Source organism: Pseudophryne corroboree, chromosome 9 (genome assembly GCF_028390025.1).
Source record: "Pseudophryne corroboree isolate aPseCor3 chromosome 9, aPseCor3.hap2, whole genome shotgun sequence".
Classification (NCBI taxonomy): domain Eukaryota; kingdom Metazoa; phylum Chordata; class Amphibia; order Anura; family Myobatrachidae; genus Pseudophryne; species Pseudophryne corroboree.
The window spans coordinates 254073648-254097675 of NC_086452.1; the positions used below are offsets into that span (position 1 = coordinate 254073648).

General features: G+C 44.8%; 1 protein-coding gene across 3 annotated transcripts in view; it reads left to right on the forward strand.

Moving 5' to 3' along the window:
* Window positions 1-24028, forward strand: part of HMCN1 (hemicentin 1) — a 1072092-nt gene that overhangs the window by 853280 nt on the left and 194784 nt on the right. For all 3 annotated transcript variants that reach the window (XM_063940215.1, XM_063940214.1, XM_063940213.1), the window contains 2 exons: window positions 8618-8788; window positions 9721-9891. In XM_063940215.1, the coding sequence (XP_063796285.1) occupies window positions 8618-8788; window positions 9721-9891 (342 nt within the window). The remainder of the gene's footprint in view (window positions 1-8617; window positions 8789-9720; window positions 9892-24028) is intronic.

The window sequence follows — 24028 nt, forward strand, 5'->3', positions numbered from 1 at the left end:
CTGAAAAAAGCGATACACACAGTGACTCAGTCACATACCATATCTGTGTGCACTGCTCAGGCTCAGCCCAGTGTGCTGCATCATCTATATATATATTATATATCTGTCTGACTGCTCAGCTCACACAGCTTATAATTGTGGGGGAGACTGGGGAGCACTGCAGTGCCAGTTATAGGTTATAGCAGGAGCCAGGAGTACATAATATTATATAGTGAGTGACCACCAGACAGTGCAGTTTATTTAATATATCCGTTCTCTGCCTGAAAAAAGCGATACACACAGTGACTCAGTCACATACCATATCTGTGTGCACTGCTCAGGCTCAGCCCAGTGTGCTGCATCATCTATATATATTATATATCTGTCTGACTGCTCAGCTCACATAGCTTATAATTGTGGGGGAGACTGGGGAGCACTGCAGTGCCAGTTATAGGTTATAGCAGGAGCCAGGAGTACATAATATTATATTAAAATTAAACAGTGCACACTTTTGCTGCAGGAGTGCCACTGCCAGTGTGACTGACCAGTGACCTGACCACACTGACCACCAGTATAGTTAGTAGTATACTTATATTGTGATTGCCTGAAAAAGTTAAACACTCGTCGTGTGACTTCACTTGTGTGTTGTTGTTTTTTTTATTCTATAAAAATAAAACTCATTCTGCTGACAGACAGTGTCCAGCAGGTCCGTCATTATATAATATATAATATATACCTGTCCGGCTGCAGTAGTGATATATATATATTTTTTATATCATTTATCATCCAGTCGCAGCAGACACAGTACGGTAGTTCACGGCTGTGGCTACCTCTGTGTCTGCACTCGGCAGGCAGTCCGTCCATAATTGTATACCACCTAACCGTGGTTTTTTTTTCTTCTTTATACATACATACTACTACGACATCTCTTTATCAACCAGTCTATATTAGTAGCAGACACAGTACAGTACGGTAGTTCACGGCTGTGGCTACCTCTGTGTCTGCACTCGGCAGGCAGTCCGTCCATAATTGTATACCACCTAACCGTGGTTTTTTTTTCTTTCTTCTTTATACATACATAGTTACATAGACATCTCTTTATCAACCAGTCTATATTAGCAGCAGACACAGTACAGTACGGTAGTTCACGGCTGTGGCTACCTCTGTGTCTGCACTCGGCAGGCAGTCCGTCCATAATTGTATACCACCTAACCGTGGTTTTTTTTTCTTTCTTCTTTATACATACATAGTTACATAGACATCTCTTTATCAACCAGTCTATATTAGCAGCAGACACAGTACAGTACGGTAGTTCACGGCTGTGGCTACCTCTGTGTCTGCACTCGGCAGGCAGTCCGTCCATAATTGTATACCACCTAACCGTGGTTTTTTTTTCTTTCTTCTTTATACATACATAGTTACATAGACATCTCTTTATCAACCAGTCTATATTAGCAGCAGACACAGTACAGTACGGTAGTTCACGGCTGTGGCTACCTCTGTGTCTGCACTCGGCAGGCAGTCCGTCCATAATTGTATACCACCTAACCGTGGTTTTTTTTTCTTTCTTCTTTATACATACATAGTTACATAGACATCTCTTTATCAACCAGTCTATATTAGCAGCAGACACAGTACAGTACGGTAGTTCACGGCTGTGGCTACCTCTGTGTCTGCACTCGGCAGGCAGTCCATAATTGTATACTAGTATCCATCTCCATTGTTTACCTGAGGTGCCTTTTAGTTGTGCCTATTAAAATATGGAGAACAAAAATGTTGAGGTTCCAAAATTAGGGAAAGATCAAGATCCACTTCCACCTCGTGCTGAAGCTGCTGCCACTAGTCATGGCCGAGACGATGAAATGCCAGCAACGTCGTCTGCCAAGGCCGATGCCCAATGTCATAGTACAGAGCATGTCAAATCCAAAACACCAAATATCAGAAAAAAAAGGACTCCAAAACCTAAAATAAAATTGTCGGAGGAGAAGCGTAAACTTGCCAATATGCCATTTACGACACGGAGTGGCAAGGAACGGCTGAGGCCCTGGCCTATGTTCATGGCTAGTGGTTCAGCTTCACATGAGGATGGAAGCACTCAGCCTCTCGCTAGAAAAATGAAAAGACTCAAGCTGGCAAAAGCAGCACAGCAAAGAACTGTGCATTCTTCGAAATCCCAAATCCACAAGGAGAGTCCAATTGTGTCGGTTGCGATGCCTGACCTTCCCAACACTGGACGTGAAGAGCATGCGCCTTCCACCATTTGCACGCCCCCTGCAAGTGCTGGAAGGAGCACCCGCAGTCCAGTTCCTGATAGTCAGATTGAAGATGTCAGTGTTGAAGTACACCAGGATGAGGAGGATATGGGTGTTGCTGGCGCTGGGGAGGAAATTGACCAGGAGGATTCTGATGGTGAGGTGGTTTGTTTAAGTCAGGCACCCGGGGAGACACCTGTTGTCCGTGGGAGGAATATGGCCGTTGACATGCCAGGTGAAAATACCAAAAAAATCAGCTCTTCGGTTTGGAGGTATTTCACCAGAAATGCGGACAACAGGTGTCAAGCCGTGTGTTCCCTTTGTCAAGCTGTAATAAGTAGGGGTAAGGACGTTAACCACCTCGGAACATCCTCCCTTATACGTCACCTGCAGCGCATTCATAATAAGTCAGTGACAAGTTCAAAAACTTTGGGTGACAGCGGAAGCAGTCCACTGACCATTAAATCCCTTCCTCTTGTAACCAAGCTCACGCAAACCACCCCACCAACTCCCTCAGTGTCAATTTCCTCCTTCCCCAGGAATGCCAATAGTCCTGCAGGCCATGTCACTGGCAATTCTGACGATTCCTCTCCTGCCTGGGATTCCTCCGATGCATCCTTGCGTGTAACGCCTACTGCTGCTGGCGCTGCTGTTGTTGCTGCTGGGAGTCGATGGTCATCCCAGAGGGGAAGTCGTAAGCCCACTTGTACTACTTCCAGTAAGCAATTGACTGTTCAACAGTCCTTTGCGAGGAAGATGAAATATCACAGCAGTCATCCTGCTGCAAAGCGGATAACTGAGGCCTTGACAACTATGTTGGTGTTAGACGTGCGTCCGGTATCCGCCGTTAGTTCACAGGGAACTAGACAATTTATTGAGGCAGTGTGCCCCCGTTACCAAATACCATCTAGGTTCCACTTCTCTAGGCAGGCGATACCGAGAATGTACACGGACGTCAGAAAAAGACTCACCAGTGTCCTAAAAAATGCAGTTGTACCCAATGTCCACTTAACCACGGACATGTGGACAAGTGGAGCAGGGCAGGGTCAGGACTATATGACTGTGACAGCCCACTGGGTAGATGTATGGACTCCCGCCGCAAGAACAGCAGCGGCGGCACCAGTAGCAGCATCTCGCAAACGCCAACTCTTTCCTAGGCAGGCTACGCTTTGTATCACCGCTTTCCAGAATACGCACACAGCTGAAAACCTCTTACGGCAACTGAGGAAGATCATCGCGGAATGGCTTACCCCAATTGGACTCTCCTGTGGATTTGTGGCATCGGACAACGCCAGCAATATTGTGTGTGCATTAAATATGGGCAAATTCCAGCACGTCCCATGTTTTGCACATACCTTGAATTTGGTGGTGCAGAATTTTTTAAAAAACGACAGGGGCGTGCAAGAGATGCTGTCGGTGGCCAGAAGAATTGCGGGACACTTTCGGCGTACAGGCACCACGTACAGAAGACTGGAGCACCACCAAAAACTACTGAACCTGCCCTGCCATCATCTGAAGCAAGAAGTGGTAACGAGGTGGAATTCAACCCTCTATATGCTTCAGAGGTTGGAGGAGCAGCAAAAGGCCATTCAAGCCTATACAATTGAGCACGATATAGTAGGTGGAATGCACCTGTCTCAAGCGCAGTGGAGAATGATTTCAACGTTGTGCAAGGTTCTGATGCCCTTTGAACTTGCCACACGTGAAGTCAGTTCAGACACTGCCAGCCTGAGTCAGGTCATTCCCCTCATCAGGCTTTTGCAGAAGAAGCTGGAGACATTGAAGGAGGAGCTAACACGGAGCGATTCCGCTAGGCATGTGGGACTTGTGGATGGAGCCCTTAATTCGCTTAACAAGGATTCACGGGTGGTCAATCTGTTGAAATCAGAGCACTACATTTTGGCCACCGTGCTCGATCCTAGATTTAAAGCCTACCTTGGATCTCTCTTTCCGGCAGACACAAGTCTGCAGGGGTTGAAAGACCTGCTGGTGACAAAATTGTCAAGTCAAGCGGAACGCGACCTGTCAACATCTCCTCCTTCACATTCTCCCGCAACTGGGGGTGCGAGGAAAAGGCTCAGAATTCCGAGCCCACCCGCTGGCGGTGATGCAGGGCAGTCTGGAGCGACTGCTGATGCTGACATCTGGTCCGGACTGAAGGACCTGACAACGATTACGGACATGTCGTCTACTGTCACTGCATATGATTCTCTCAACATTGATAGAATGGTGGAGGATTATATGAGTGACCGCATCCAAGTAGGCACGTCACACAGTCCGTACTTATACTGGCAGGAAAAAGAGGCAATTTGGAGGCCCTTGCACAAACTGGCTTTATTCTACCTAAGTTGCCCTCCCACAAGTGTGTACTCCGAAAGAGTGTTTAGTGCCGCCGCTCACCTTGTCAGCAATCGGCGTACGAGGTTACATCCAGAAAATGTGGAGAAGATGATGTTCATTAAAATGAATTATAATCAATTCCTCCGCGGAGACATTGACCAGCAGCAATTGCCTCCACAAAGTACACAGGGAGCTGAGATGGTGGATTCCAGTGGGGACGAATTGATAATCTGTGAGGAGGGGGATGTACACGGTGATATATCGGAGGGTGATGATGAGGTGGACATCTTGCCTCTGTAGAGCCAGTTTGTGCAAGGAGAGATTAATTGCTTCTTTTTTGGGGGGGGTCCAAACCAACCCGTCATATCAGTCACAGTCGTGTGGCAGACCCTGTCACTGAAATGATGGGTTGGTTAAAGTGTGCATGTCCTGTTTTGTTTATACAACATAAGGGTGGGTGGGAGGGCCCAAGGACAATTCCATCTTGCACCTCTTTTTTCTTTTCTTTTTCTTTGCGTCATGTGCTGTTTGGGGAGGGTTTTTTGGAAGGGCCATCCTGCGTGACACTGCAGTGCCACTCCTAGATGGGCCCGGTGTTTGTGTCGGCCACTAGGGTCGCTAATCTTACTCACACAGCTACCTCATTGCGCCTCTTTTTTTCTTTGCGTCATGTGCTGTTTGGGGAGGGTTTTTTGGAAGGGACATCCTGCGTGACACTGCAGTGCCACTCCTAGATGGGCCCGGTGTTTGTGTCGGCCACTAGGGTCGCTTATCTTACTCACACAGCGACCTCGGTGCAAATTTTAGGACTAAAAATAATATTGTGAGGTGTGAGGTATTCAGAATAGACTGAAAATGAGTGTAAATTATGGTTTTTGAGGTTAATAATACTTTGGGATCAAAATGACCCCCAAATTCTATGATTTAAGCTGTTTTTTAGTGTTTTTTGAAAAAAACACCCGAATCCAAAACACACCCGAATCCGACAAAAAAAATTCGGTGAGGTTTTGCCAAAACGCGTTCGAACCCAAAACACGGCCGCGGAACCGAACCCAAAACCAAAACACAAAACCCGAAAAATTTCAGGCGCTCATCTCTACCTGACACCTGTCTCATATGGAAAGACTGAACTTTGGAATTATTTTCCCAATCACTGTAGGGAAGATTTAAATGTTCCAGTGTTTCTACTGTGCACTAAACATCTAAAAGGGCGCAAATTGCATTTATTCTGCCAGCTTTATTTATCTAGCTATGGAGCAGAAATATTTGAAATACAGCACACCAATATTATTTTTTGTATCAAATTATTTGTAACAAAGATAGCAACTATTTGTATAGGCGTGCATAGCTAATTTTATTAGGGGGTGCACCGCCGGAGGGGCGTGTCTAGCACTTTTAGGTTTCTAGCACCGCCTTTTGGGCATGTCTAGCACCGTCCAGGAACATGTCTAGCACTATTTTACGTTCTCTCAGTAAAATCACATGGCTTAATCCAATATCTCCCTAGTTCCTAATAATACAAGTAGATATAATACACCCCAGAGAAATAAAATTAAACATTATGCTGTGACCTCCGGCCAGTACTGATTGTCCACTACAGCATAACCCTGAGTCCTAGCTGCCGCTGCACCCTATCGCTGCTTACACTTGATCCTGTGGCGGAACTAGAAAGGGGTGGGCCTAATTGCACATGCATTCTTCCCCCACACCCTACACACACACACCCCTTGCACCCCACAGCACCTACACCCTGATTTTGAGTGGGCCACTCTAAAAAGTACAGGAGAATTGGGGGGCCGAACATTTGAGTTTTAACAAAACAGAAGTAAAGTTTAAAATTTACACATGTGCCATCAGAGCCACCTTTAACTATGCCCTTACACCCCTCCTTCGCAGGACACCAGCATTTGTCACACGTCTCCATGCTCACCAGCCACTGACAGTAGTGCCCCTTATTCACATTATGCCATACAGTATGAGTCAAAATGCATATTCTGCCACACAGTATGAGCCAATATTTACATTATGCTACACAGTATGAGGCAAAATCACGTGACACCACATGGTATGTGCCAAATTCACATTATGCCACACAGTATGAGCCAAATTCACATTACGCCACATAGTATGAGCCACATTCACATTATGCCACACAGTATAAGCCGAAATTCATGTTATGCCACACAGTGTGAGCCAAATTCACATTATGCCACACACTATGAGCCACATTCACATTATGCCACACACTATGAGCCACATTCACATTATGCCACACACTATGAGCCACATTCACATTATGCCATACAATATGAGTTATATTCACATTATGCCACACAGTATGAGCTATATTCACATTATGCCACACAGTATGAGCTATGTTCACGTTATGCCACACAGTATGCGCTATATTCACATTATGCCACACAGTATGAGCTATATTCACATTATGCCACACAGTATGAGCTATATTCACATTATGCCACACAGTATGAGCCAAATTCACATTATGCCACACAGTATGAGGTTTATTCACATTATGCCACACATCATGAGCCACATTCACATTATGCTACACAGTATGAGCCACATTCACATTACGCCACACAATATGAGCCAAAATTCACATTATGGCACACAGCATGTGCTTCAGGTAACTTATGGATAATTCACCACTGGTGGCATAGGTATGACAGCAAGAAAAAAATATATACTTCCATTACTGATGTCACATCCATATTGTATTATTTATAATTTTTGCACTTTTTTCCATGGGATCTCTAATATTGTATGTTTGAGGATTACGAAGGAATCACACAGTATGACCCAAAATTTACATTATGCTACACAGTATGAGGCAAAATCACATGACACCACATGGTATGAGCCAAATTCACATTACGCCACACAGTATGAGCCAAATTTACATTATGCCACACAGTATGAGCCACATTCACATTATGCCACACAGTATAAGCCAAAATTCATGTTATGCCACACAGTATGAGCCAAATTCACATTATGCCACACACTATGAGACACATTCACATTACACCACACAGTATGAGCTATATTCACATTATGCCATACATTATGAGCTATATTCACATTATGCCACACAGTATGAGCTTTATTCACATTACGCCACACAATATGAGCCTAAATTCATGCTATGGAACACAGCATGTGCTTCAGGTAATTTATGGTTAATTCACCACTGGTGGCATAGGTATGACAGCAAGAAAAAAATATATACTTCCATTGCTGATGTCACATCCATATTGTATTATTTATTATTTTTGCACTTTTTTTTTCATTGGATCTCTAATACTGTATGTATGAGGATTACGAAGGAAGTTGATAGATTTGGCCATATGACTGTAGCTATATCTAATGCACCCAGGATATCAGGAATAGTGACTTACTGTATGTCGCAGTGACTCTGCTGTACTGTCTTAGCAGAATGTGTTCTCTGGTGGCAGCTCCCAGTCCCCCTGAGAGGAATGCTGCCTGTGGTGTGGTGCCACACGAGGACTGAGACCATGGCGGGAGAAGAGCGTGGGTGAGCGGGGGGAGAGTGCCGTTGGACATGCAGTGTGACATCATCACGTCACATCGCAAGGTGACGTCAGTTTCCCCTGTGAGGCACAGCGGTGGGGGAAGGCACAGAAATGAGCTGCAGGCTGGGCTTTGATCACACGCTTGCCGATCACTGTGCTGCAGCACAATAATTTTGTAGGTGTTTAGTTGTGTAGTATTGCTATTTTGTAATAGGCTTTATCAGAACAAAATGCAGGATCCAACAATTGGCAAACAAAGCAAGGTTTTCCATTATAATTAACTAAACATATAACAGATAAAACTTCTTGAGGTTTTGTAATCCTCCTTCTTGACATTTGTGGACGTTATGCCAAGTTACATTGACAACATTGTGACAGTTCATGTAGATGCAGTGCCTAATATGTTCAGCTGTACCTTAAAAAACGGGTTTAATGAGTATTCAGAAATATATTAATCCTTTACGATTGTTTATTATTAATGTATTGCAGTTCATGGTATATGGAGTCCATGGCAAACCTGGAGTCCATGCAGCAAGACATGCGGAAAAGGAACTCAGACACGTATAAGGTTCTGTAATAATCCCCCACCATCATTTGAAGGAGCAAATTGTGAAGGACAGGACACACAAACACAGATTTGCAATGACCAGCACTGTCCAGGTAAGTCATTATTATTGTTGCTTATCGTGTTGTATTGTAACAGAGTTTGCTATTATTTCACATTATACATGATAATTTTGCAAACTATTATTTAATTTAAAAAACATTCTCTTGGATTGCACATGCAGGGCTAATTATTTGTAAATAAATATTAATTATTAATGATTTAATAATTAATGACTATATTGGCAGATTTACAGATTATGCATGAAGTGTACATAGAGCTGCTTACAGTAAGATTGACAAATAATAATTATTTTAGTAAATTGTAAAATATTGCATTCGTTCACACAATTATTCAATAATTATAAGCGAAATCTATTTTTTTGCAATGCATAGTTATATTTTATCTTTGTGTTATGTTTTACTTCGATACCAAAGTGTCTATTCACTTTATTTATTCAAAATGGTTCTCCTGCTCAAAAGCAACATTTATTTTCTTACATGTGCCCTCTCACAAACCCTGCACTTTTCCCATGAGATCTGGTAGGCAGCAATTGTGTTGAATACTTTCCATGCAAAAACCTTTTGTATATGATTGAATAGAGAGAGGGATGGACATCAGAAGCCCACCATCAAATGATGGCAAGGCTTTGGCCATCAAAGCTTTCAATGAAAGCTCATCTAAAGAATTTGATGAAAAAAAGCAAATAATTTTGATGGTTCTCGCATGTGCAAATAAACACCATGTTTGCGCAGAATAGCAACCCATGGCTGCTCTCGATGTTAAACAGCTCAATTGAGATGGTGAATCAAATGGCCATTGCTTCCATACCATACAATGGCAGTAACCTTCAAAAACCTGCCACTGAATGATTAACGCACTACCATCAGAAGAAAACCACTAAATATCAATGTCCATCCCTTGACCTTGATTAGAGTTGCAAATGATGATCACTCGTGACTCATGTGTTTCCTCCTCATTTATCCAGTGGATGGTAAATGGTCAGCTTGGGGTAGCTGGACATCCTGCAGTTTATCATGCGGAGGAGGACTTCGTCAAAGGTTTCGGGAATGTGCAAATCCAGCACCACAGTACGGAGGTCACAAATGTGAAGGGAAAGAGTATGAAAATGATCTCTGTAATGGAGACCTGTGTCCAAGTAAGTTTTCCATTCTTCAGAGTATTATCTCATTAGTATTAACTCAAGTTGCCAACGGTTGCCTTTTAGCTGTTGCCACATTTGTTCCATAGGTTGCTATTAATTTTAAAGGTCAATTTTTAGGTTGTGCAGATTTAAGTGGAATTCATGGAAGACAAAAACAGAACATTGATAATTGGCCTTTTTATTGCATTTTTTTTAATGTTCTCACCATATAATGATACTGAGGTTTATTATAGACATATTAGTAGCTGTCTGATAAATACTATTGAATTTAATTATTTTGATGGAGATTTAATTGTCATCTAAACTGTCAGTAAAATAATTCTAGGTATGTCTCAAGATTAGCAGTTAATATGTCTTTTATTTTTATTCAACACAATGTAACACATCAATAATGTACTACTCACAGTGAGTACCTTATGTGTAAAGTAGAGATGAGCGCCTGAAATTTTTCGGGTTTTGTGTTTTGGTTTTGGGTTCGGTTCCGCGGCCGTGTTTTGGGTTCGAACGCGTTTTGGCAAAACCTCACCGAATTATTTTTGTCGGATTCGGGTGTGTTTTGGATTCGGGTGTTTTTTTCCAAAAACACTAAAAAACAGCTTAAATCATAGAATTTGGGGGTCATTTTGATCCCAAAGTATTATTAACCTCAAAAACCATAATTTACACTCATTTTCAGTCTATTCTGAATACCTCACACCTCACAATATTATTTTTAGTCCTAAAATTTGCACCGAGGTCACTGTGTGAGTAAGATAAGCGACCCTAGTGGCCGACACAAACACCGGGCCCATCTAGGAGTGGCACTGCAGTGTCACGCAGGATGTCCCTTCCAAAAAACCCTCCCCAAACAGCACATGACGCAAAGAAAAAAAGAGGCGCAATGAGGTAGCTGTGTGAGTAAGATTAGCGACCCTAGTGGCCGACACAAACACCGGGCCCATCTAGGAGTGGCACTGCAGTGTCACGCAGGATGGCCCTTCCAAAAAACCCTCCCCAAACAGCACATGACGCAAAGAAAAAAAGAGGCGCAATGAGGTAGCTGACTGTGTGAGTAAGATTAGCGACCCTAGTGGCCGACACAAACACCGGGCCCATCTAGGAGTGGCACTGCAGTGTCACGCAGGATGGCCCTTCCAAAAAACCCTCCCCAAACAGCACATGACGCAAAGAAAAAAAGAGGCGCAATGAGGTAGCTGACTGTGTGAGTAAGATTAGCGACCCTAGTGGCCGACACAAACACCGGGCCCATCTAGGAGTGGCACTGCAGTGTCACGCAGGATGTCCCTTCCAAAAAACCCTCCCCAAACAGCACATGACGCAAAGAAAAAAAGAGGCGCAATGAGGTAGCTGTGTGAGTAAGATTAGCGACCCTAGTGGCCGACACAAACACCGGGCCCATCTAGGAGTGGCACTGCAGTGTCACGCAGGATGTCCCTTCCAAAAAACCCTCCCCAAACAGCACATGACGCAAAGAAAAAAAGAGGCGCAATGAGGTAGCTGACTGTGTGAGTAAGATTAAGACAATTTTATTTTAGGTTTTGGAGTCCTTTTTTTACTGATATTTGGTGTTTTGGTTTTGACATGCTCTGTACTATGCCATTGGGCATCGGCCTTGGCAGACGACGTTGCTGGCATTTCATCGTCTCGGCCATGACTAGTGGCAGCAGCTTCAGCACGAGGTGGAAGTGGATCTTGATCTTTCCCTAATTTTGGAACCTCAACATTTTTGTTCTCCATATTTTAATAGGCACAACTAAAAGGCACCTCAGGTAAACAATGCAGATGGATGGATTGGATACTAGTATACAATTATGGACGGGCTGCCGAGTGCCGACACAGAGGTAGCCACAGCCGTGAACTACCGCACTGTACTGTGTCTGCTGCTAATATATAGACTGGTTGATAAAGAGATAGTATACTCGTAACTAGTATGTATGTATAAAGAAAGAAAAAAAAACCACGGTTAGGTCACTGGTATATACAATTATGGACGGGCTGCCGAGTGCCGACACAGAGGTAGCCACAGCCGTGAACTACCGCACTGTACTGTGTCTGCTGCTAATATATAGACTGGTTGATAAAGAGATAGTATACTCGTAACTAGTATGTATGTATAAAGAAAGAAAAAAAAACCACGGTTAGGTCACTGGTATATACAATTATGGACGGGCTGCGGAGTGCCGACACAGAGGTAGCCACAGCCGTGAACTACCGCACTGTACTGTGTCTGCTGCTAATATATAGACTGGTTGATAAAGAGATAGTATACTCGTAACTAGTATGTATGTATAAAGAAAGAAAAAAAAACCACGGTTAGGTCACTGGTATATACAATTATGGACGGGCTGCCGAGTGCCGACACAGAGGTAGCCACAGCCGTGAACTACCGCACTGTACTGTGTCTGCTGCTAATATATAGACTGGTTGATAAAGAGATAGTATACCCGTAACTAGTATGTATGTATAAAGAAAGAAAAAAAAACCACGGTTAGGTCACTGGTATATACAATTATGGACGGGCTGCGGAGTGCCGACACAGAGGTAGCCACAGCCGTGAACTACCGCACTGTACTGTGTCTGCTGCTAATATATAGACTGGTTGATAAAGAGATAGTATACTCGTAACTAGTATGTATGTATAAAGAAAGAAAAAAAAACCACGGTTAGGTGGTATATACAATTATGGACGGGCTGCCGAGTGCCGACACAGAGGTAGCCACAGCCGTGAACTACCGCACTGTACTGTGTCTGCTGCTAATATATAGACTGGTTGATAAAGAGATAGTATACTCGTAACTAGTATGTATGTATAAAGAAAGAAAAAAAAACCACGGTTAGGTCACTGGTATATACAATTATGGACGGGCTGCCGAGTGCCGACACAGAGGTAGCCACAGCCGTGAACTACCGCACTGTACACTGGTTGATAAAGAGATAGTAGTATACTCGTAACAACTAGTATGACGACGGTATAAAGAATGAAAAAAAAACCACGGTTAGGTGGTATATAATACAATTATGGTTGGACGGACTGCCTGCCGAGTGCCGACACAGAGGTAGCCACAGCCGTGAACTACCGCACTGTACACTGGTTGATAAAGAGATAGTAGTATACTCGTAACAACTAGTATGACGACGGTATAAAGAATGAAAAAAAAACCACGGTTAGGTGGTATATAATACAATTATGGTTGGACGGACTGCCTGCCGAGTGCCGACACAGAGGTAGCCACAGCCGTGAACTACCGCACTGTACACTGGTTGATAAAGAGATAGTAGTATACTCGTAACAACTAGTATGACGACGGTATAAAGAACGAAAAAAAAACCACGGTTAGGTGGTATATATTATAATACAATTATGGATGGACGGACTGCCTGCCGAGTTCCGACACAGAGGTAGCCACAGCCGTGAACTACCGCACTGTACACTGGTTGATAAAGAGATAGTAGTATACTCGTAACAACTAGTATGACGACGGTATAAAGAACGAAAAAAAAACCACGGTTAGGTGGTATATATTATAATACAATTATGGATGGACGGACTGCCTGCCGAGTTCCGACACAGAGGTAGCCACAGCCGTGAACCACCGCACTGTACACTGGTTGATAAAGAGATAGTAGTATACTCGTAACAACTAGTATGACTATGACGACGGTATAAAGAAAGAAAAAAAAAACCACGGTTAGGTGGTATATAATACAATTATGGATGGACGGACTGCCTGCCGAGTGCCGACACAGAGGTAGCCACAGCCGTGAACTACCGCACTGTACTGTGTCTGCTGCTAATATAGACTGGTTGATAAAGAGATAGTATACAATACTACTAATATACTGGTGGTCAGGCACTGGTCACCACTAGTCACACTGGCAGTGGCACTCCTGCAGCAAAAGTGTGCACTGTTTAATTTTAATATAATATTATTTATCATGTACTCCTGGCTCCTGCTATAACAACCTGCAGTGCTCCCCAGTCTCCCCCACAATTATAAGCTTTATATACAATACATTGATGTGCAGCACACTGGGCTGAGCAGTGCACACAGACTGAGTCACTGTGTGACTGTGTATCGTTTTTTTCAGGCAGAGAACGGATATATTAAATAAAACAAACAACTGCACTGTCTCTGGTGGTCACTGGTCACTGTGGTCGTCAGTCACTAAACTCTGTCTGCACTCTGCACTCTCTTCTAATCTACAGTATCACAGCAATCTCTCTCTCTCTCTCTCTTCTAAATCTAATCTAAATGGAGAGGACGCCAGCCACGTCCTCTCCCTATCAATCTCAATGCACGTGTGAAAATGGCGGCGACGCGCGGCTCCTTATATAGAATCCGAGTCTCGCGATAGAATCCGAGCCTCGCGAGAATCCGACAGCGTCATGATGACGTTCGGGCGCGCTCGGGTTAACCGAGCAAGGCGGGAAGATCCGAGTCGCTCGGACCCGTGAAAAAAAAAGTGAAGTTCGTGCGGGTTCGGATTCAAAGAAACCGAACCCGCTCATCTCTAGTGTAAAGTGCACACACATTGGTGGAATAATGGCGGCTTAAAGTTGAGGGTGACCTGTGTCTGAAGCCCATTCTCCCCACCTGTTGCTGTGGATTGCTGGCTGAGCCACTGCCCTGCCCGCCCTCAAAAGAGAAGAGCCTAACCAGTGAAAGCTCCGGACCTAAAGCAGAACAGGGAAGGCAATGTACTCATCCACCCATGAGTTCACAGGATGCCTTGGTCAGCACTCATGAAGATGCATAATTACTATCTGCTGTTTAGAGGCCATTGTGTCATTTAGAAGTGTGTGAAGAAATGTAAATGTCAGAAGAAAAGTCCAACCAACCTGATATTCTTTATAAGGTATGCGGTTAGCATACCAATTGTCGAGATCACGATAGGGGCACCATACTGCCGCCAGTATACCGGCAAGGTAAGTGATTCCCCCTCTATGGGTGTCCATGACACCCATAGTGGAAGAATAGAATCTTTGGCGAGCGTAGTTCACCACAGAGCCTGCAGAGTGGTGAGTGCAGTGAGCCAGCAAGGGGCTTAGTTGTGCTCGCCCCTCTCCGGCATTTCCCCGCTTGAGATGCCGATGTTGGTATAGTGACATTCCGCATCCCAAGCAGTGGGATATCATACCAAACCCCTTTATAAGTACAATCTCATTAACTATTCAGTTTTTATCCTACAATACAGCTGTGTAGCCAATATTGCTAACTATATAATGAAAGTGAGTGAGGGGGCATTGGTACTATCTTTGTTGTATGTGACCCTTTGTGTTTTAGATCTGTTGTGCATTCTCAGTTGAAGTGCAAATGATAAACACAAAAGTCGTTCCACTGTATGTATAGGATGTGATCCAGTCTCCGCCAGTACAAAGATTCTTTGCAGAGTGGAAATATTTGTGTACCTCTCTGCCCAGACCCTAATGCATCTAAAATGAGCACTCTCCACCCCTTATCTCATTTCAAAAATCTTGGGAAATTAATTTATACACAGCACCAGTGCTGTTCACCTATTCTATCCAGGCAGTACCAGGGGTGCTACTCAACTGCAGGAAGTCAGGCAGCAACATCTGTCGCCTTCCCATCACTTCCCTCCAGGAGCGGATTGGGATGGAAAACCCGTCCAGGAAATTTATAGAATCAGCCCTAATCGGAGGCAGGTTTGTTAAGATGGGCTGGATCTTTCCTCATAGAGTTGGACGCAATTTTGGCCTTCCTTTCGTTTTCTCCTGCAGGGTCCACAGGGTATCCACAGGATACAGTGGGATATGGTTGAGTGACAGCGGATCTTGCAACAATTGATCAAACCTTTCTTGCTTCCCAGCATGCAGCGGACCCTTCCATATATCCCCACCTCCTGGCTCAGGCAAATCAGTTTTTTGTTTGGTGCGGCAGGAGCCGGACCATGGTCTAAGGGCTGCTGGTTTTTAGTAGCCATAAGCTTTTTTTTTATAGTCTTACTATTTTTTCTGAGTGATCTTTCTAAACAGCGTCTTATACATATCTTAGAAAGAGTCGCTCCAACAACTCCCCGCCAGATTGCGACAATGCTTACCCATGAGTACAGTGCTGTTTCGGCGGACGTCTGTGTCGGATAAACTAGCAGGTCCAGCAGACGTTACCAGGCTGTGGCCAGAGCACGGAGGGAAGGTAAGGCATCGATCCCTAGGGTTGATGTCAGCAGTGGGGAGTCAGACGCTCCCCTGGTCGCCTCCCCCCCCCCCAGGTTTATGACCAGTTTCCTCTGAGTCTCCCGCCATGAACTGAATTCCCACTTCCAACCAAGATGCTAAGTACTAAGGGACCCAGTCGCAGCATAGGCGGCTGTGTGACTGGTGCGTCAGTGTTCACTTGGGCGTTTGTGTTCACTATAGGTTCACGGAGCGGCGGTGTACACTCATAGTGCTTGGATCCACTCAGCATTCGCAAACGTATTGATCGATCCTGGAAGCGGGGTAAGTCTCCCTGTATCCCACTCTCCTGAGTACGGGCTATACAGCACTAAGTCTCTGTCTACCTTTGAGTACAGATAGTTGGATAAGTGCATAATGCATATGAGTTTGATAATATTACTGTGGTTTCTTTTGCTATGCGCCTGAATACAGTTAAAAAAATTTTATAAAGTGATGCAGTAATAAGTTTCTCCTACATACTGTATCTGTGTTTGAATATGTGCTCATATTGCTTATTATACTAATGTATAACCTGTGACTGACTGCTAGTGTGATTGCTGACTTTGCTATAAATTCTGTTAGTTTTCTCTGTTTACTCCGATACTCAATGTTGGTGCTAAGCAGGGTAGGGTCAGATTGTATGTCACTTTAACACATCTTAAAGTGATTACAGTCACAAATTGTGTATTACACTTTGAAAGGGTCTGATTATTTATCATGTCTAAGAGCGGCAAAGGTGAGGAAAATACACTCACAGCAGCACCGACACTCATATCATGTTTGTCATGTAAAGCTGGGTTAACCTCTCAGGATCTGGTTCAGGATGGATTGTGTGCAAACTGTTTTAGCTTTCACCAACGTCTCTTGCAAAATTCAAGGCAGACGCAGTTGATCCCCCATGGGCTATGTTTGCACAGACATTATCCAGTATAGCTGTGCGGATAATTCCAACTTCTGTACCAGCGATAGTTTACACTATTAACCCTTATGTGCAGCATTCCACCTGCAGTTTATCATTTCCAGCAGGGGAAGCGGTAGCCTCTTTACAGAAACAGGCTGAAAAGCCAATAGTAAGTAAATCATTTAGACATGAAACAACATCTTCACAGTCTACACATGTTTCAGATGAGGATTCATCAGAGGACGAAGACTCATTACACTCTGGTTCTGCATATGAGGTAGAAGGTCTCAGCTCAGTGGACATACTGTATCTGAGTTGATTACTGCATTGAAATCCAATTTTTCCTTGGAAGAATCAGCGGAGCCTGTGTTAAAATCCAAGGCACCTGTATTTAAACGTCCCAAAACAGTTAAGACTGAGTTTCCTGGATCAGAACAGCTGACGGAAATTATGGAAGAGGCTTGGGTTACGCCCAGTAAGAAATTTAGAATTCCTAGGAAATGGAATACCAATTATCCTTTTCCGACTGGGGGCAGTTTAAAGAGGGAGGTAGCCACTAAAGTAGATACACATGCTTTCAACTTCTTTAAATTATGTCATGGATAGGAGAGTCGATGGTTTGCTAAAAAAACATTTTTTCACTGTCTGGGGCAATCATTAGACCAGCCATGGCTACAATCTGGAAGGCTAAAGGAATGGCTGCCTGGGCAGATGCATTGGAAGGGGAAATTTCAATGACATCTAGACAGCAAAAATCCCATGTGGCACATATCAAACAGGCTGCAATATTCTTGGAAGAAGCAACCTAAGATATGGGTACTATTGCCTCTCAAGCATCAACCTCAACAGTAGCCACTCGCCGAGCAGTTTGGCTACACACCTGGAAAGCTGATTCAGAATCCAAAAAAGTTTTGGAGTCGTTACCTTTTACTGGAGACATTCTCTTTGGTAACCAGTATTTTGGAGTCAGAAGCAGACTTCAAGAAAGTTAAGTTTCCTTCTACTTACAAACTTAAGCCTAAAATTCCAGCTTTTCGGCCATTTCAGTCTCAAAGAAAAGGAAAGGGTGATAGCAAACAGTCCCAGTATATCAGGTCTGGTAAGTCTAAAAAGAATTGGGCAACCAGAGGAACGGCTTCTTAAACAGAAGATAAGCCATCAGCCTGATGGTGCGGGCCTCCACCTGGGGGACTCCAGGGTGGGAGGTCGACTTCTTCATTTTGCACAAATCTTCCACGGATGCCTGGGTGCAAGAAGCTGTATCTCAAGGTTATAGGCGCATTGTTATGTCATCCTCCATTTCTGATTTTTTATCCAGATAGAGCAGTTCTCAGAACTAAATCTGGGTATCTTCCTAAGGTGGTGTCTAAATTCCACCTTAAAGAAGAAATTGTAGTCCCGGCTTTCCAGGGGTCAGACCTCTCTTTGCTGGAGATGCATCGTTGGACGTATTCCGTGCCTTAAGAATCTACGTAGATTGTACCAGTGCTATCAGTAAGACAGATTCTCTCTTTGTTCTCTACGGATTTCACAAGAGAGGATGGCCTGCTGATAAGCAGACACTAGCACGGTGGCTTCGGATAATGATTTCAGAAGCATATTCTCAGGCTGATCTCCAGATTCCGTATTAAGTCTCTGCTCACTCTATTAGCAATGTAGGTCCATCATGGGCAGCACAACGTGGTGCTTCAGCAGAACAGATATGTAAGGCAGCCACATGGTCTTCCATTAACACATTCATTAGACATTATGCCGTAGATACCTTTACCTCTCGGGACGCTGAATTCGGGCAAAGGATTCTCCTGTCTAATCAGGAGCGTCCCCACCACTAAATTGCTTTGGGACAACCCAATGTATCCTGTAGATACCCTGTGGACCATGCAGGAAAAATATACGTTATGGTAAGAACTTACCGTTGATAACGGTATTTCTCATACGTCCTAGAGGATGCTGGGGACTCCGTAAGGACCATGGGGTATAGACGGGATCCGCAGGAGACATGGGCACACTATAAGACTTTGAATGGGTGTGAACTGGCTCCTCCCTCTATGCCCCTCCTCCAGACCTCAGTTAGATTCTGTGCCCAGGAGTGACTGGACACACACTAGGGGAGCTCTACAGAGTTTCTCTAAAGACTTTATTGTTAGGTTTTTTATTTTCAGGGAGACCTGCTGGCTACAGGCTCCCTGCATCGTGGGACTGAGGGGAGAGAAGCAGACCTACTTCTTCTGAGTTAAGGGCTCTGCTTCTTAGGCTACAGGACACCATTAGCTCCAGAGGGTTCGATCACTTGGTGCTCCTAGCTGCTTGTTCCCGGAGCTGCGTCGTCACCCCCCTCACAGAAGCCAGAAGAAAGAAGCCGGGTGAGTATTAGAAGAACAGAAGGCTTCAGACGGCAGAAGACTTAAGTAACAGAGGTACAGCGCAGCGGTAGCGCTGCGCTCCATGCTCCCACACACCAACGGCACTCACAGGGTGCAGGGAGCTGGGGGGGAGCGCCCTGGGCAGCAGTTACTGAGGGTCTCTTTTACACTGGCAAGAAAGCATATTCGGTGCCCGGATACCGTGTACAATACCCCCGCCAGTATAACGGCAGCGGTCGCGCTGCGCACCATTGCTCCCACACACCAACGGTTTTACATGGGTGCAGGGCGCAGGGGGGGGCACCCTGGACAGCAGGTATTGATATATATATCAATTGAAAACAGCTATACAGTGCGTAGACACTATATACGTCCCCTGCCTGCATAACAAGATATATTCATAACGGGGCTGAAGCGCGCCGAAAAGGGGCGGAGCTTAGCCCTCACAACAGTGTTCAGCGCCATTTTCTTTCTGTCCCCGACAAAAATCTGTACAGTGCAAACGAGGGGGGGCACAGTGTTTTAATATTATATTGAGGGAAATATAGCACTATTTTTTTAGATAATGGGCATGTAATCATTGTTGTGCATGTTTCTCTGTGTGTTCCCTGTCAGATATACCCACTATAGTCCACGTGTGTCGACATGCGTGAGTGCTCTGTCACAAACAGCTATGGGGATCACTGTCGGCGTCGCCGACGCCTGTTGGTACTTGATACAGTAGATGCAGAGTCAACAGGTCGGTAGTTGTATGCTTGTCAAAAGTAAACACAGTATGGGAGACACAGTAGTATGTGGGTGACCCGGTCGGCACCAACTGTTATTACTGGGTGTAAATTAACATGCTGTAACTGCCTTATACCTGTATATATATTTATATGTATATGTATGGTACGGTTCCATTGGCCTGTAGCTCGAGCACAGACATGGTAGTATATGTGGGAGAGTGTTATTCAAATTATTTATGTATACTTCCCTCGGACCCCTCGGGGTCGCAAATATGTTATTTTGCCTGGTTACTACTCCCTGCCGTCGACGAATACTAGGTGTTCTGTCGACCATAAGGTTTCCTGATAGATCCACAATTGGGGCATTCAGTACATGGTCATACACATTCAGTACACATTAATGTCACTAGGGACCCGATGGTTCCCGACAATCCGCTTATATGTATGTTTTATATATATATATATATATATATATATATATATATAGGATATGTGTGTATTTGTGTATTACATTATGTATATTCATATTATGATTTATAATGAATGCTGAAGTAAAAGTATTCCTTCTCATGTGCTGGTCGCTCTGTTGATAAAGCTCTAGGTCGGCCGTGACGAGTTGGTCTCAGATCCTCACAAGGAGTCCGAATGTTTATTCTTTTCCCGCCGAGGATAGAATACTGTGGAAGTCAACTCCTGGTCGACACGGGGCCCTGTCACAAAGGATCGTACACAGGAAGCTAAGTGATATTTTATTTCTATGCTTTGGAGTTATTTGCATTACATGCACATGGGGGAGTGTTTATATTCGGAAAGGCATCCGTTAGAATTACCCTAAAGATAGAGGGGAGGTTTCTTATGTTGATTCTTCTCTATAACATTACGGCAGGCTGCCGTGCGACGGCAGGAGGTGTGGCCGAGGGAATGCTGAGGCTGACTCCGAGAGATACTGGAGTTTCTTCCTGGGACGGTATACAGCTGTTTGGGGATGCCTCAGTTCAGTCAATCTCGGCGGATACCACTGGTAAATCTAACTTCGTGAGTTAGACTCCTTCACAACGGTTGGTGACGCATTCTGTTGTGGGATGCAGTCATTTTCACCGTTTCGATACCGTTCTTTTTTCCCTTTCGGGTGCAGATAGTGGAAGGTGAAAAGGTAAGAGTTCTGCAGCCTTGTTAGGTTCGCAGAAGCAGATGTCGTTTTCTGTTTCTACCACATCCATCGAATGTCACTGGGTGTATCTGGTGGGAGCCCACTCCGGTGGGAACTCGTCTACTACTTTTCAGTCAGTCCGGGAATGGACTAGGACCTGTGAGTTAATTATAGAATCCAAAGGGGACATTCTGGCATTTACAGATGTTTCCCCTCACTGATTTTTCAAATAGATCTTGCCGTTTCCCCTCTGGAAGGGGAGGTAGTACGCGACGCCATACCAGAGTTGCGTCAGGTTCAGGGCATTGTCCTGCTGTCCCTATTTAAAAAAAAAAGAGATTTTTCCTTACGAAGTTGAACTACAGGATGGAATCTCTCAGACCAGGGAGCTCCAGCACGTAAAGATAGAAAGGGGTTTAAATGCATTTTTCTCCGCATTCAGCTTACCTGGGTGGATATCCAGGAATGTCTTTGCCATTTACCGGAGTGATGGCAGTAGGATGGTATTCTTTCAATAGTAAGAGCCATCGTTATTCTGTACTGGGGCACTTTCCTGATTAAGGCGAGGTCAAGACACAAGTGGTGCAAATCGTTGTTTTCTCTCTGACTGTTCTTCAACACAGGGGAAGCCTGTTATTCCCAACGACGCAGACGTCGGAGGTGGGTATCAGAGTAGATACAGAACGGTTGAAGTTCTGTGTGTTCCTGTGGAAAGAGGTCTGAGGATCCGGAGTCGGATCAGATTTGCAGTGACAATCCATCAATATGTTCCGTTGATGATGAAGATGGGTGCGGCCTAAGAGGCCTTTTTCGGTGAGCTTGTCAAATGGTGGTTTTCACGGGGCAAGTTGGAAATGTGGCCCGGGTCTCCCCTGCACATGTGCCGGAATATAATCCTAATGGCCAGGATATCGCTCCTGTGGTGTCTGCTCTGTTCTCACCTCCTAGAGGGACGAAGGTTCGGAATCCAGGATGAGATCCTGGTGTCCATGCATGCAGATTTCCGAGACTGGGGAGCAGTCCTTGCAAGGGAAGTATTTCCAGAGGAGAAGTTCAAGATAGGAAGCTTGTCTGCAATAAGCTTTCTTGAATTAAGAGCTAATTTCAATGAACATATGCTTCGTGATCTGCCCGTGATAATTTTGTCGGACGATTTGACAGCAGTGGTGTAAGTAAGCCGCTAGGGCGGAACAAGGATCAAAGTGGCAATGGCAGAAGCCGAAAATGGTTTTCCGCTGGGTGAAAAGACTGGTAAACGCTATATTAGCAGCCTTCGATCCGGATGTGAACGACTGAGAAATAGATTCCTCTGCAGACACGATCTCCATCCGGGAGAAATACAGTCGTCATCGAGAAGTTTTCACTGAAGTGACAAGTCTTTGAGGAGTGCCTCAAGTCGACATGTTGGCGTCTCGCCTCAACGAGAGATCTCAGGGATTTTGTTCCGGGTCAAGGGACACTCAAGCTATAGCAGTGGACGTCCTCGGGACTTCTTGAGTGTTTTCAGTCGGTCTATGTGTCCCCTCCGTTTTCACTCTTCGGAAGGTGATAAACGTAGGAAGAACAAAGGTTCAGGCGATCCTCATTGTTCCGGTCTAACCAAGGAGGGCTTGGTATTCAGTTCTTCAAGGTTTACTCATAGAAGACCCATGGCCTCTTCCTCTACGTGAGGAACTGTTACAGCAAGATCCGGGCGTGTATCAAGACTCACCGTGGCTGCGTTTGACGGCGTGGCGGTTGAACGCCATATCCTAGTCAGAAAGGTTATTCCCAGTGAAGTCATTTCCACACTTCTTCAGGCTAGAAAAGAAGTAACGGCAAAGCCTTACCACCGGGTTTGGAGACAATATGTGTCTTGGTGTGAATCCAAGAAGCCTACTATGGTAGACTTTCAGCTGGGTCGTTCTTCTCCATTCTTTGCAAGCAGGTGTGGGTACAGGCCTAAACTTAGGCTCCATTTAAGTGCGGTTTTGGCCTTATACATTTTCTTTCAAGAAAGAATTGGCAACCCTGTCCGGAAGTTCGGACCTTCGTTAAAGGAGTACTGCACATCCAACCTCAATTTGTGCCCCCGTTGGCACTGTGGGACCTTGACGTGGTGTTGCATTTTCTTGTGTCACACTGTTTGGAACCTTTGTGTAAGGTTGTGTTAAAATTTCTCTTTTGGAAAGTGGTCATGCTGTTGGCTTTGACGTCCGCAAGGCGGGTGTCCAAAGTAGCGGCTTTGTCTCACAAGAGCCCTGTTTGATCTTCCATGTGGATAGAGAGGAATTGAGAACTCGGTTAATAGTTCTGCCAAATGTGGTTTCTGGAGTGGGGAAACAGAGGCTTTGTTTGTCTGGTATGCTCCCAGCATGATTGGGGCGCCTGCGTCTATGCAGTCTGTTACACGCTGGATCTGTGATATGATTCGGCGTGCTCGTTCTACGGCTGGATTGTCATTACCGAAGTCGGTGGAGACCCATTCTACTAGGAAGATGGGCTCTTCTTGGGAGGTTGCCCGAGGAGTCTCGGCAGTTCAACTTTCCCGAGCGGCTACTTGGTCGGGTTCAAACACTTTTGCTATGTTCTATGAGTTTGATACCCTGCTGATGGGGACCTTTTGTTTGCTCAATCTGTGCTACAGAGTCGTCCACACTCTCCCGCCTGGTCTGGAGCTTTGGTATAAACCCCATGGACCTTACGGAGTTCCCAGCATCCTCTAGGACGTATGAGAAAATAGGATTTTGATACCTACCGGTAAATCCTTTTATCTTAGTCCATAGAGGATGCTGGGCGCCCGTCCCAGTGCGTACTGTGTCTGCAGTTATT